The sequence below is a fragment of the Mytilus trossulus genome, chromosome 4, assembly GCF_036588685.1.
Source record: "Mytilus trossulus isolate FHL-02 chromosome 4, PNRI_Mtr1.1.1.hap1, whole genome shotgun sequence".
In the NCBI taxonomy this organism is placed as follows: Eukaryota; Metazoa; Mollusca; class Bivalvia; order Mytilida; family Mytilidae; genus Mytilus; species Mytilus trossulus.
In genome coordinates, this window is record NC_086376.1 from 23,181,907 (window position 1) to 23,196,508 (window position 14,602).

At 32.9% G+C, this 14,602-nt stretch overlaps 1 protein-coding gene across 2 annotated transcripts; it reads right to left on the reverse strand.

The window, feature by feature from the left end:
• Window positions 1–5,473: 5,473 nt before the first annotated feature.
• Window positions 5,474–14,602, reverse strand: LOC134713815 (uncharacterized). 2 transcript variants are annotated; one of them, XM_063575092.1, is made up of 6 exons: window positions 14,482–14,602; window positions 11,785–11,850; window positions 10,619–10,999; window positions 8,042–8,134; window positions 6,635–6,661; window positions 5,474–6,079 (listed from the first exon to the last, which is right to left on the reverse strand). In XM_063575092.1, the coding sequence occupies exons 1-6, from the start codon at window positions 14,572–14,574 to the stop codon at window positions 5,708–5,710; spliced, it is 1,032 nt and encodes a 343-aa protein (XP_063431162.1). In that variant the 5' UTR covers window positions 14,575–14,602; the 3' UTR covers window positions 5,474–5,707. The 2 variants fall into 2 exon arrangements, with proteins under 2 accessions (XP_063431162.1, XP_063431163.1); XM_063575093.1 differs by lacking the exon at window positions 6,635–6,661.

Below are 14,602 nucleotides of genomic sequence, written 5' to 3' on the forward strand. Positions count from 1 at the left end.
TCATTTTTAGATTAACTCTTGAATTTTAAGAGTCAATATATAGGATGAACGGATCATATAAACCGGAGGGAAAATATGATACATGCCCAAACAAAAAATATAAACGAGTCTAAATTGAAAACTACGTTCAAACCTATGACTGCGTTGGATAAAAACCGCAATTTTTATACGTGTGCATGTCAAACAAATTTCGTTGTAGAAGGGTCTAAAAACAGCACAAACAACATTTTCCAAAAGACCAAAAGAGTGAAAAAAGTATATTTAAACAAAACGCATTTGACTAACAGGTCGAACAACTGATGTTCTTTAACCCTGCTGACTGCCATTGGCGATTGCCAAATAAAATTGATCACAGGTTGTAACAAAATGGATCTTATTATAAATTTAATACGTCACAGAAAAAAAAAATTGTTAACTTGTGGACAGGATGTTGTGCCACAAACATTCGGTGTCAATATTTCTTTAGTACACCATATCCGGATTTCGACAATAAATGTCTCTTCAGTGATGTTAGGGATCGAAACGGTATTTGGAAGGCCATATAAAAAGCACCCTCATTTTTAGAGAAAGTACCCTCATTTTTAGATTAACTCTTGAATTTTAAGAGTCAATATATAGGATGAACGGATCATATAAACCGGAGGGAAAATATGATACATGCCCAAACAAAAAATATAAACGAGTCTAAATTGAAAACTACGTTCAAACCTATGACTGCGTTGGATAAAAACCGCAATTTTTATACGTGTGCATGTCAAACAAATTTCGTTGTAGAAGGGTCTAAAAACAGCACAAACAACATTTTCCAAAAGACCAAAAGAGTGAAAAAAGTATATTTAAACAAAACGCATTTGACTAACAGGTCGAACAACTGATGTTCTTTAACCCTGCTGACTGCCATTGGCGATTGCCAAATAAAATTGATCACAGGTTGTAACAAAATGGATCTTATTATAAATTTAATACGTCACAGAAAAAAAAATTGTTAACTTGTGGACAGGATGTTGTGCCACAAACATTCGGTGTCAATATTTCTTTAGTACACCATATCCGGATTTCGACAATAAATGTCTCTTCAGTGATGTTAGGGATCGAAACGGTATTTGGAAGGCCATATAAAAAGCACCCTCATTTTTAGAGAAAGTACCCTCATTTTTAGATTAACTCTTGAATTTTAAGAGTCAATATATAGGATGAACGGATCATATAAACCGGAGGGAAAATATGATACATGCCCAAACAAAAAATATAAACGAGTCTAAATTGAAAACTACGTTCAAACCTATGACTGCGTTGGATAAAAACCGCAATTTTTATACGTGTGCATGTCAAACAAATTTCGTTGTAGAAGGGTCTAAAAACAGCACAAACAACATTTTCCAAAAGACCAAAAGAGTGAAAAAAGTATATTTAAACAAAACGCATTTGACTAACAGGTCGAACAACTGATGTTCTTTAACCCTGCTGACTGCCATTGGCGATTGCCAAATAAAATTGATCACAGGTTGTAACAAAATGGATCTTATTATAAATTTAATACGTCACAGAAAAAAAAATTGTTAACTTGTGGACAGGATGTTGTGCCACAAACATTCGGTGTCAATATTTCTTTAGTACACCATATCCGGATTTCGACAATAAATGTCTCTTCAGTGATGTTAGGGATCGAAACGGTATTTGGAAGGCCATATAAAAAGCACCCTCATTTTTAGAGAAAGTACCCTCATTTTTAGATTAACTCTTGAATTTTAAGAGTCAATATATAGGATGAACGGATCATATAAACCGGAGGGAAAATATGATACATGCCCAAACAAAAAATATAAACGAGTCTAAATTGAAAACTACGTTCAAACCTATGACTGCGTTGGATAAAAACCGCAATTTTTATACGTGTGCATGTCAAACAAATTTCGTTGTAGAAGGGTCTAAAAACAGCACAAACAACATTTTCCAAAAGACCAAAAGAGTGAAAAAAGTATATTTAAACAAAACGCATTTGACTAACAGGTCGAACAACTGATGTTCTTTAACCCTGCTGACTGCCATTGGCGATTGCCAAATAAAATTGATCACAGGTTGTAACAAAATGGATCTTATTATAAATTTAATACGTCACAGAAAAAAAAATTGTTAACTTGTGGACAGGATGTTGTGCCACAAACATTCGGTGTCAATATTTCTTTAGTACACCATATCCGGATTTCGACAATAAATGTCTCTTCAGTGATGTTAGGGATCGAAACGGTATTTGGAAGGCCATATAAAAAGCACCCTCATTTTCTCATTTTTAGAGAAAGTACCCTCATTTTTAGATTAACTCTTGAATTTTAAGAGTCAATATATAGGATGAACGGATCATATAAACCGGAGGGAAAATATGATACATGCCCAAACAAAAAATATAAACGAGTCTAAATTGAAAACTACGTTCAAACCTATGACTGCGTTGGATAAAAACCGCAATTTTTATACGTGTGCATGTCAAACAAATTTCGTTGTAGAAGGGTCTAAAAACAGCACAAACATATATATAAAACGTCTGAATAATAGTCAACGATTTTCCCCACGAGGGCGCTGGATCGTTACAATTAACGATACATGTACACAATAAAATAAATTATATAAACGCCTAAAAAGTGTACATAACAACTCCAATAACACAAAAAGGAACAATAAATGTAATTATTTATAAATATTTCGGATAACAGATATCCTTCATCAGTATATATGATTGTGATGTTGAATGAATCAATTATCAGTCTACTTAGATTAAGCTGTTACAATCTTGAAGTTTATACAATTAAAAAGGTCAAACCGAACATCAGGTAAGACGCTTGCACAGTTCTAAAAATGTGTTAAACACGACATAGGTTATATGACTATTTACATTAGAGAGTTCAAATATATGCTTTAAATTAAAAAAAATAATGTGCGATATGAACTAGCACAACTCCAAAGCTTTAACGGTATCTATAATTATGATGTTATAAGAAAGATTGCGTCAGTAAGAATTCCAAATAAACAGCACTGAACGGTCTAAATTTGTCAATATTTCAGATTTGACAACGGTAGTATAGTTACATTAGAGTTTGATATGTTTAAAACCAACGGCCGTTAAAATATAATAATAAATTTTGACTAAAGTAAACTAGTTGAACGTGGCTTGGTACTTATACATCCCTCAAAAAATTAAGCAATCTAAATTGTTATATTCAAAAGACTTTTTTTAGAGATGAGGAAGGTAAAGAAATAGAAACAGAGACTGTAATAATAAGTAGTATAACCCAGATGTGAAGCACTGCATGATGTCGAACTACATCTTTTCATTTATCCCATTTGGTGCCAAAGTTGTTAATTTTCTTATCCAGAATCTTTCCCGAGTAAGTCTATCCTACCTAGACCAAGCAGAGGTTTTATATATATATATATACAAAAAAAAGTTTCTTTTCAAGCGGTGTACAGAATGTGTTCCCCATAATGACGTTCATAACGACGTTCATTGTCTCGAAAAGTCCCAAGAAGGATGAAAGCGCTAGACAATGCTGCTTTTAAAACTCTTTTTGTGAATTTAATTTTTAATATATATATATATATATATATATGGACACATGCATACAGAAAAAAACGTAAATTGTTGTTTAAAATACTAAGTCTATCTTATCCGTAATAGCCATATCTAGGAGTCATCGTCATTGAAACCATGAAACCACCCAATCTTGTTCACACAAACTAAGGGTATCTATTATAAAAATGTGTGACAGTGTTGTCCCCTAAATAACTAACACGACCACTTTGACTGAACAAAGAACAAGGTAATAAGACTGATATTTTGAAAATCATTATCGAAATATTATATACAATACTCAAGCATTTTTAGCGAGACATAGTTTTGAAAAAAGATTTCAAATTCTTTATTACCAGCATATTTCTTTATGACTAAACTTGTATAAAAAGGTGACATTTTAAATCCTTATTCTAAAAAAAGCATTGTAAAAATAAGAAAGATTTTAAGTTACTAACTAATCTGTTATCATATATTTAAATGACAGCAAACAAATAGCAAACACTATCAGCCATACAACTTTTATATTATTTTAAAAACAAATCAACCATCTCGGAATTAGTTTCGTTATGGTCTATCATTTTAAATATATGAAAATGTGTGACCAAATATATCGTTTTTGCCTATCATCTTTGAAAGTTGAGTGAACAATAAACAAAATACAATACAAATAAGACGATATTTCTTTGTAAAGAAATTTACTACGTTGTAGATTTAAGTTGAGAAAACAAGGGAACATACCTAAAGATGGACGAAAGATACCAGAGGGTAATTTAAACCAGTTTGTTATAACTAAACAGCCAACGCCATGGCAAAAAAAAAACGAAAAAAGATCAAACGTACACAAATCGCAACAACGACAACTAGAAACTGAGCAAAACGAACTTTTATTTCTTCAAATATCCTTTTAACAGTGACGTCGACGTTGTATAAATCTTATTTTATTATTGACCCAAGTTCTGCATCTTCATATTATAATTGATTGATTGATTGGTAATTAGTGTCACTTTAACACTATTATTCGATTTCGTGACGGTAACGTTTTATTGATAGATGAAGCCGAAGTGTCAATCGTTAACCACTGACCATCGGTAGAAAACTGACCATCCTAGTCAGTTAAGACCGGAGGTATGCGTACCTGCAACGTGCGAAAATTGAAATCATAACCGCAGTGTTGACACTATATAGTTTTTAAAGGACCAGGATTATGATTTTATACGCCAGACGCGCGTTTCGTCTACATAAGACTCATCAGTGACGCTCAGATCAAAATAGTTAAAAAGACAAATAAATACAAAGTTGAAGAGCATTTAGGACCCAAATTCCAAAAAGTTGTGCCAAATACGGCTAAGGTAATCTACTCCTGGGGTAAAAAATTCCTTAGTTTTTCGAAAAATTCAAAGTTTTGTAAACAGAAAATTTACAAAAATGACTATATAATTGATATTCATGTCAACACCGAAGTGCTGACTACTGGGCTAGTGATACCCTCGGGGACGAAACGTCCACCAGCAGTGGCATCGACCCAGTGGTGTTAATAGTTATCAAAGGACCAAGATTATAATTTTATACGCCAGACGCGCGTTTCGTCTACATAAGACTCATCAGTGACGCTCAGATCAAAATATTTAAAAAGACAAATAAATACAAATTTGAAGAGCATTTAGGACCCAAATTCCAAAAAGTTGTGCCAAATATGTAACTGATAAAGTAAATTGACTACTTAGATTACGCTGCCACAGAGGCCCTCTGCTCATATAAAAGATACAGTACATTTGTAGAGCTCAATAATAAGTGTAAATAATGAACTGTTTTATTGGAAAGGACCACCAGGCCATGACACTTGTATAGTTTTGTACCTTTTATTACAAATAATGTATTGCATATTGGATACGATTTGTCCTGACTTCTGGATACATGTCTCATATTACAATTGTTCATTGAAAATAACAGTGTAACGAACAGTTTGAATATATTTGAGGCCAATGGATATATTTCTCCTCTTCCCTTTCTATTAAAGCTGAAATTATTTCGAACTTAACTTTCTCTTAAGGAATCTATTAGTGTTATAGAAATACGAATAAATCTTTTAAAAGATAACAACTGAAGCTCGATTTAAAGAATACATCTATAACCTATTAACTATTCCATGTGTTCTGAACAGAGAAAGTGTTGAGGATATTCTTCCAATTCTAGACATGTCACATGTGCTGTGTACATACAACATGATAAATCTTCATATTGGTAGTCACAATTGACCCATGGGCCTTTATCATCATCTTTATCATCATCATCTTCATACTCTCCACAAATATTACAAACACATTCGTCGCCCTCTGTTTCCATTTCATTTTCCGTTTGTTTTCGGTTTCCACTATTTTTATGCTCTATTGTTTTCGGTATCTTTACAGGAGACAATTTGTTGTCTTCAGTATCCAAATCATCGTCAGATTCGGGTCTTCGTTTACCTCGTTTATTTTGTGAGCGTCTATTGTCATCAGAAGGAGATATATCCTATATTGCAAGAAAGGTATAAAATTGTTTAATTGATTAATTTGAATGTAATATTATACTATCTTTTTTTTAATTAAGAAATAACACATAACATGTAGGGAACAGTTTGTGCATGCAGATCAACTTGTTATATGATATACTTTCTACAATTATTCTATGATATCATTAATTTCAAAAAAGGTTTTGAATGTCACCCAAATACGTAAACAATGAAATCCTATTGAAGGGAAACAAACAGTTTTAGCTTAAATTGTGAAAGACCAGGCTAGAAATCTGCCAACATCGCTATGCAACTAATGCTTCTGACGATATGCCATTAACACCAAATTCTACAAAAACCACAACAAATTCAGAATGCTTTTTATGTTTTACGCAAATATGATAATTTTGACCTGTTTAGATAATGTAACCTAAAAATAATCCCATAAATAAGATAGCGTTTAATTATTTTATCGTTTACATTTAACAATCAATTAACATAGTTTTTAAAGATATTCTGTAAAACATCATAGATAGCATAAAAGATTCAGAAATGTTCGAAAAAGTTTAACTTACCATAGCCTCCTGTTTAAGGCTGTAATTCTACAATAGTATATACACATATTTGTAATAATGATACAATTACACCAAAGAAGTAAAATGTATCAGACATGCAAAACACCTTTTTCAAACCCAAAAGTTTGATTTTAGCCACGCACATTAAATAGAAAGAAAGTAAACGACTATGACATCAAGTAAGCAACAAAAACTGGAACACCAGCTCCTGGTTTCAAGAGACACATTCAAAATGTTTTTGAGCGCTAAATCCTCCTTTTCGTTTCTAAGTAGCAACATTCAAGCAGCACCTGCATACGAGGTATATATCTCCCAATCGATACGATATTCCCGTGCTTGCATTTCCCCTCATGATTTTCTTTATAGCGGGTTGCTGCTCACAAAGAAGCTATTAAAGCAAGAGTTCCAAATGGTGAAGTTGAAATCATCCCTTCGTTAATTTTACGGACGCCATCCATCACGAGTTGGCCGCTATGGAATAACCGTTTCACAAATGATACAGATATGTTCCTTACGTCGTAACTACAATACCCTTCCCTTTCATGAATGTGACCTACCGAATTAGACTATTTACCGGTTTTATTATCACATATTACGACGGGTGCCACATGTGGAGCAAGATCTGCTTACCCTTCCGGAACACCTGAGATCATCCCTAGTTTTTGGTGGGGTTCGGGTTGTTTATTTTTTTGTTTTCTTTGTTGTGTCATGTGTACTATTGTTTGTCTTTTTGTCTTTTTCAATGTAAGACATGGCTTTGTCATTTTGTTTTAGATTTTTGAGTTTGACTGTCCCTTTTGGTATCTTTCGTCTCTCTTTTAAAAGGATTCCGATTATGTGAACACCATTTCAAGTTTTACAGACACCTTCACTAGTTTGTTGAACGTCAACTAAAATCTGCATGACAGATTAACAAGAATGTGTTCAAATTGTCGTTACATGTATTGCACATCAATCATCTTCTCTTCGATTGTGACAAAACAAAGACAACTGCTCACAGCTTTTGTATGTCAGGCAAATGCAATGAGTATGATGTAGCAGAATCTGATTAATCTTCGGGAGCACCTGAAATCAAATTCTGTATTTATTGAAGATCGTGTTGTTGTGAAGTGAAGAGTTTTGTTTTATCTATTTGCCGTCTGTTGTCTTTTAATGCGGCGTTCTCAGTTTATTTTGAAATACAACATTTTAATGTCCCTTTTGTATTTTTCCAAAGTTTCCTAAATTTTTATAAGAAATACACAACACTATTGTTAGAAATTCAAAGTGCACAGCAAGCTGTGATACTGTTGATTTCAATAATGAATTAAAGATCTAGCTATAATATAACAGTTATTTAAAATGACCTTCTCAAACATGTTTCGAAGTCTATGTAGTATGAACAATTATTCTGCTTATTACAATTACCTGAAAAGTCTCTGATTTGTATATATGTGGTTTCTCTTCGTATCTCACTTCCAAGTATATATCACATCCAGTTGCTGTGTTGATTTCCTCTGCCTGTTAAAGAATACTACATTATTCGTTTTATTGTTCATCGCAAATTATTTTACAATTAACTAATAATCGTATATTTAAACGTGTTTTTTCCAATCGCTCGACTAAAGAGGCCAATTTCATAGATACATCAAATCTTTTTAAATTCAGTAATTTTGTTTTAAAAAAAATCATTTACAATTATCATATTTCCCTCAAATATTCACAAATTTTCATTCATTGAAATTTTTGAATCTGTATTTTTTTACTTTTTGCCAAATATCTGATAGACATTGCGAATGTTTTTGTCAAAATTTCATTGAACTGTTATACATGTTTGTCATATTTCTAACAAAGTTCTTTATTGTCAAACTTAACACTTGTCGCTATTATCCTAAAATTATTTAGAAGTGAAGTAAATAACTAACTATGCCAATCTTTAATGAGTAATCATAATCTGTCATTATTACAATATCTTCAGTTGGTTGACCGTTATGGATAAATAACAAATGATATCGGATATGTTCCTTACGTCGTAACTACAATCCCCTTCCCTTTCATGAATTTGACATACCGATTTAGACTATTTACCGGATTTGTAATCACATAAGCAACACGATGGGTGCCGCATGTGGAGCAGGATCTGCTTACCTTTCCGGAGCACCTGAGTTCACCCCTGGTTTTTGGTGGGGTTCGTGTTGTTTATTCTTTAGTTTTTCTATGTTGTGTCATGTGTACTATTGTTTTTCTGTTTGTCTTTTTCATTTTTAGCCATGGCGTTGTCAGTTTGTTTTAGATTTACGAGTTTGACTGTCCCTTTGGTATCTTTCGTCCCTCTTTCAAGTCAACTGTGACAAAATTCGGACAACGATACATTGCTAATGGTGTTTTTTTTGTTCGAATAAGTTTTGCATTACACGTTCATTCCAAATGACTTATTGTTATCTTTTTATAGTCTTTTTTTTTTACCAAGATTGAGTATTTTGAATATGGACAACGAGGGTCCGTTGAAAACAAATCTTTACGATGAATGAAATAATGCCAGACTCGCAACTGTGAACTTTCCACATGTTCCATTTCTATATGATACGATATTCCAGGGCTTGAATTTCCTATCATTATTTCCTTGATATATGGTTGGTGCTCATAATAAAACAATTAAACTAAAAGTTCGATAAAGTAGTGATGTTGGAGTCCTTTGTTAGCTTTACGAACGCCATCACATGTTCATTGACCGTAATTATGACTATCCGTTTCAGAAATGATTACGGATATGTTTCTAATGTCGTGACTACAATGCAATACCTTTATTTCTAATGTGACCTATCCCCATTAGACTTATAACATGAGCGAAACGACGGGTGCCATATGAGGAGCAGATCTGTTTACTCCTGAGGACCACCCGTGATCACCCCTTTCCGATTTTTTGGTGGGGATCGTGTCGCTTAGTTTTAAGTTTTCTATATTGTGTCTTTTGCCTTATTATTTGTCTTCCTTTTTTTTATAGCCATGGTGTTGTCTATTTGTCTTCGATTTATGAGTTTTAATGTCCCTCTGGAATCTTTCGCCCCCTTTTTTGTAACGTATGATTTCACATTCACGCATTTAATGGAGAATTTATTTTAGATAGGCAACATAATCTAACATAATCTAATGATTTCTCTTTGACGCTCACATTGATAATGATAATAGTTGATTGGTTCGATTGGTTAATTACATCTTTCATGATGAGTGAAAAACGGATATTGGTTGATATCAACTGGAGTTCTTTTTTTATATACCTTTATATCTTTATTTTCGAAATCCCAAGTGTATTTTTGATTTCATAATAAAGGCTCGTGTATTATTACTAACAAGAGGGGTGTCAATCGATATCAAGTTCTCGGAAGTGGTTAAACCTATTTATCATTTAGTGAACACTGTCATTGTGTTAACATGGTTAGAGTTTACTAATTTCGCGAATCGTTGATAGATTTTGTCTTTTGCACACCGCAGTTTGACGTCAAATTTCTTTTTTTGGTACCAACTTTAACATCAGACATTTTTTACGCTTCACAAAATTGTCAGAATATAATAAAAAATGTTAAAAAGAATATTGTCCGGTGAAAAATATTTTGTAAAGATAATTGAAGACATCCCGTATGTTGCTGCCGTGGATGATATGTACACCGTCTCAACCAAATGAACATGTTGAATGACCTAACGAATAGTCAATGGAAATATCGTCATATCGTCTTAACATGCTCGATAAGCCAATAAAATGAATGCAAATTTTCGTTTCACTTTTCGGATCCCTTTCGTGCAGTGAATAAGAACAATTCATATGCCTCTGTCGTACCGTACCAATAAAACGTAAAGAATAATTACATGTTATTCTCTTTTAATGTTATTCAACGTGCTTATGTACATGCGTATACACGTAAATAAATGTGTTACGGAACAAATGTATTGAATGAAGTTTTTCATACAATGCAATTTCCGGTTAAAATATGTTTTTTACTTTCTCACCTTTTTGAGAAGTGTCTCTTTTCTAGAAACAAAACATCGAAGTCGGTCAGTATCATACAAAACATACTTTGTAGTTCGTGGTTTACGTGGAACTGACACGTTTCTTTTAATGACGTCTGCTTTTGATGAATTTAAGTATAAGTTGTTGACAACACGCAGGTCTAAGTAATTATGTTGATATAAATGATTGGCTCTGTTCGTAGGCTGTACTATTTTTTCGTCATCATCCCTAGTTTGTAGTTTCGAATTTGTGTTATGTTTGACAACACGCTGGTCTAGATAATTGTGCTGATATAAGTGAGTGGTTCTGTTCGTAGGCTGTACTAATTTTTCGTCATCACCCCTAGTTTGTAGTTTCGAATTTGTGTTATCTTTATTACCCTATAAAACATTTATTCATCTTAACTATCATTATAATATAGGACCATGCATTTTGTCGTTCTTTATGCGTATATGTGAATGTATTTAATACTACATACGCTATTAATAAGAAGTGTTATATTGTTGCATAAAAAATACCATGACCGCATTCTTTAACCATTATTTATCAATACAATGTAACTTTTCTTTCATTATGGAATATCAAAATTATTATAGCGAAATTCAATAGCATGTATTTCTTCATTATCATAATATATTTGATTGAACAATAGATTTGCCAAAATGGTTTACGAACAAGACTATCAATTGGAATATTCGAGAGAAATTATCGTGCAAGAATATCTAACGGTGGTCATGCATTGTAATTGGATCTGGTAACGAAGTTGAAAGGTAAATTATCGTACATGTATGATATACAATGTAGGTAAAAAATATTTACAGGTAATTGTGTCGCAATTTAATTTTACTAATTGGCGCAATACATACCATCGTAAAAAAAAACTGCAATTGGTGCAATTTGATTCTGCCCAAATTTACAAGGAACTTGCATATGTCTTTTCGATAAGATTGAATTTACGATCCTATACCAGAGCTTTTACGACCCATTCGTAATACTTGACCACCTTAAGTATTCTTTCTTTCTCGATATACCGATTGACACAAATACGTACTGTGTAGGAGGTTAATAAAATATCATTTTGAGAATCAGCAGTACATAAAATGGGACCTTTTTCCTATACATATCGGGTTTAACTTGTGTAAACTTTTATACTTGTTTTTCTTACTATATTCAATGTCTTTCTTTCCAGTGCATCAGTGGTAATTGAATTGTTATCTTCAGTATCTGTTACCTTAAACGACCAGGTAAATATACAATTCATACAAATATTAAGACAATTACATTGGGTAATACATTATTTTTCATGAGTGATACTACCGGTATTAACCTCTTCATATTAATTTCATAAATTACCCTTTATCGTATAAGTAATAAAACCACGTCTTCTAACAATAGACACTCTATATGCTTGGGTCGACAAGATTCTTACAATCGTACATATGATAAGTATAAAGCCTCCAATCCCTTTATAGACATCTAGAATAATTAGATTTTTAACTGCCGTTTTCAGCAAGAACGCCAAGCGAGCCTGTTGTTGGATGTCATCTGTTGGTGTTTTTTTATGATGGTTTCTCTTTTCTCGTTTTTATATCGACAAGAACACACCCGCGAAATCGCAGGCATATACATCTTGTAAACTGTTGTAGGATGATATTTTGTAAAATATATTATGTCTGGAGAATTGCATATTAAGTATCAAAAGCCCTCTCCCTTTTTCCAAAGTCCGGTATTTGTTTTCTTTCTGTTAAATTTAATTATTTTCGTGGTTCTGGCCTTATACTACAATTATACTTCCCCTATGCCACAAAACATTTTTTGGTAAAAGTCAAATTAAATTGAAAATTTGCGCCGATTCAAACATGAAATAAATGAGACTGCTTGTAGACCATTATTATTCTAATAAAATATGCGTCTAGGACAAACCAGCAGTGCTTTTCCTTTTGAGAGCCCCATTAACATGACACTGGTAGGATTTGAATCTTGTATAAATGACTGAGGCTATTTTGATTAGGTCGGAGGGGCCCTGATCCTGAAATCCCGGGCTTAAAAACATGAAATCCCGAGGTGCGTGTTTTAACGAAATTCATACAATCCCGACATCCGAAGTTCGAAAAAATATTCCTGGGTCCCGGAAGGATCAATCCATAAATCCCGAGCTTAAAAACACCAGATCCCAACGTCCCGAAAAAGTACTGCCTCCCTCTAATCTCTACTGTTCATTCATTTTGGCCAAATATCTACTTTCACTTTTAACAATAAATTTGTATGTCCCATTTAGGAGCATTATGTTTTCTAGTCTGTTCGTTCGTTTGTCCGTAAGTCCCGTTTCAGGTTAAAGTTTTTGTCGAGGTAGTTTTTTATGAAGTTGAAGTCCAACAACTTACATGTATCAATTATTTTTCCTATGATATAATCTTTCTAATCTTAAGGCCAAATTAGCGATTTTACACCATACTAAGGTCCACTGAACATAGAAAATGATAGTCACTGTGCCTATGTGGCATCCGTATATCTTTGTTTCCACATGTTTTACTAATATTTCAATATATATGCAACTGGAATTACCCCTTACATAGTAAATATAGTGAAAAAAAACAGTAGACAAATTACAGAAAGTATCTATAATTTATAGTAGTATATGATCTTAGTTTACATGTGGATGAACGCGAAAATAATTGTCTCCCAGGGGGTATAATAGTTGTGGTTGTTGCGATCTAAAAACCATGATATGGAGAACATATGGAGAACGCTCTGATTGGATTTTTTATCATTTTTGTAATCTGTCATACCATTGGTTGTTCTTGTGCATTTTTAAAACCGGAAGTCTGATCTTTAACTTAAAGTCAGTCTGATGTCCGGACACCTTTTTTGACGTTTTTTCCCAAATAATAAGTCAATCTGAATGATAATAAGAATGGATGACAAATGCGACTATGCATGTTACCTATAGAACACAGAAGCATTATTATTAATTTATTGTGGAAGGAAGAGAAGCGACACACAAGATGAGGTCTTCTCGTTTATTATAGTATAGATTAAATCGTTGGTTTTCCTGTTTAAATTGTTTTACATTAGTAATTTTGAGACCCTTTGTATCTTGCTGTTCGATGTGAAGATGCCATATTTTGACCTATTATTAATTATTCTTTATACATTTTGACTTGAATGAAGAGTTGTCTTAGGGGCACCATATCTTCTATTTTATTTGTTCAAATTCATGACAGTAGGTCTTGATTGAATATAGCTTTCCAATAGTAAACATTCCGTTTTTATGTAGCAAAATATACACAATACCTGCATAAGATCATATATCTTAAAGTTCAATCGATGTTGAAGCTTTCGTTTAATTACTCGTTTTATTTGGTGTAGCCGTGTTGCTAATAAGAAAGGTATCTAACCATGGGTCTTTAATATTAAAGTTCAAGTATACATTTCTAAATTCAACGTACGCCACATTGATTTGTATGACATTTGGTACGTTGCAAAGAATATATGTCACCGTTAAATGGCCACGAAATTGGTCAAATAATATCAGCCATACTTCCGCCCTCCTTTCATGATCTTTGAATACACGACTTATATTTCTGCACAATCTAATTTATATATTTTAAAAGAGAGGGCGAAGATAACAGAGGGACAGTCAAACTCATCAATCGAAAATAAACTGACAACGCCATTGCTTAAAGATGAAAAAGACAACAGGCAAACAATAGCATACATGGCACAACTTAGAAAACTTAAGAATAAGCAACACGAACCTTTAAGTTAACTAAAACTATGGTTTTACTTATTTTCATATTTATAGATTATACTTAACGCTAAAATCGAACAGACGAGGACACACACACTAAGTTCAACTTACCTTTACTTTACTGTAATTATCAACATGTAGACTCTGAAGCAACCCTATAACAATCAGTGCTATGATAATAAATATGATGATTTCTATCATCATAAATGTCTTGTTTACTCAGTTTTTTTAT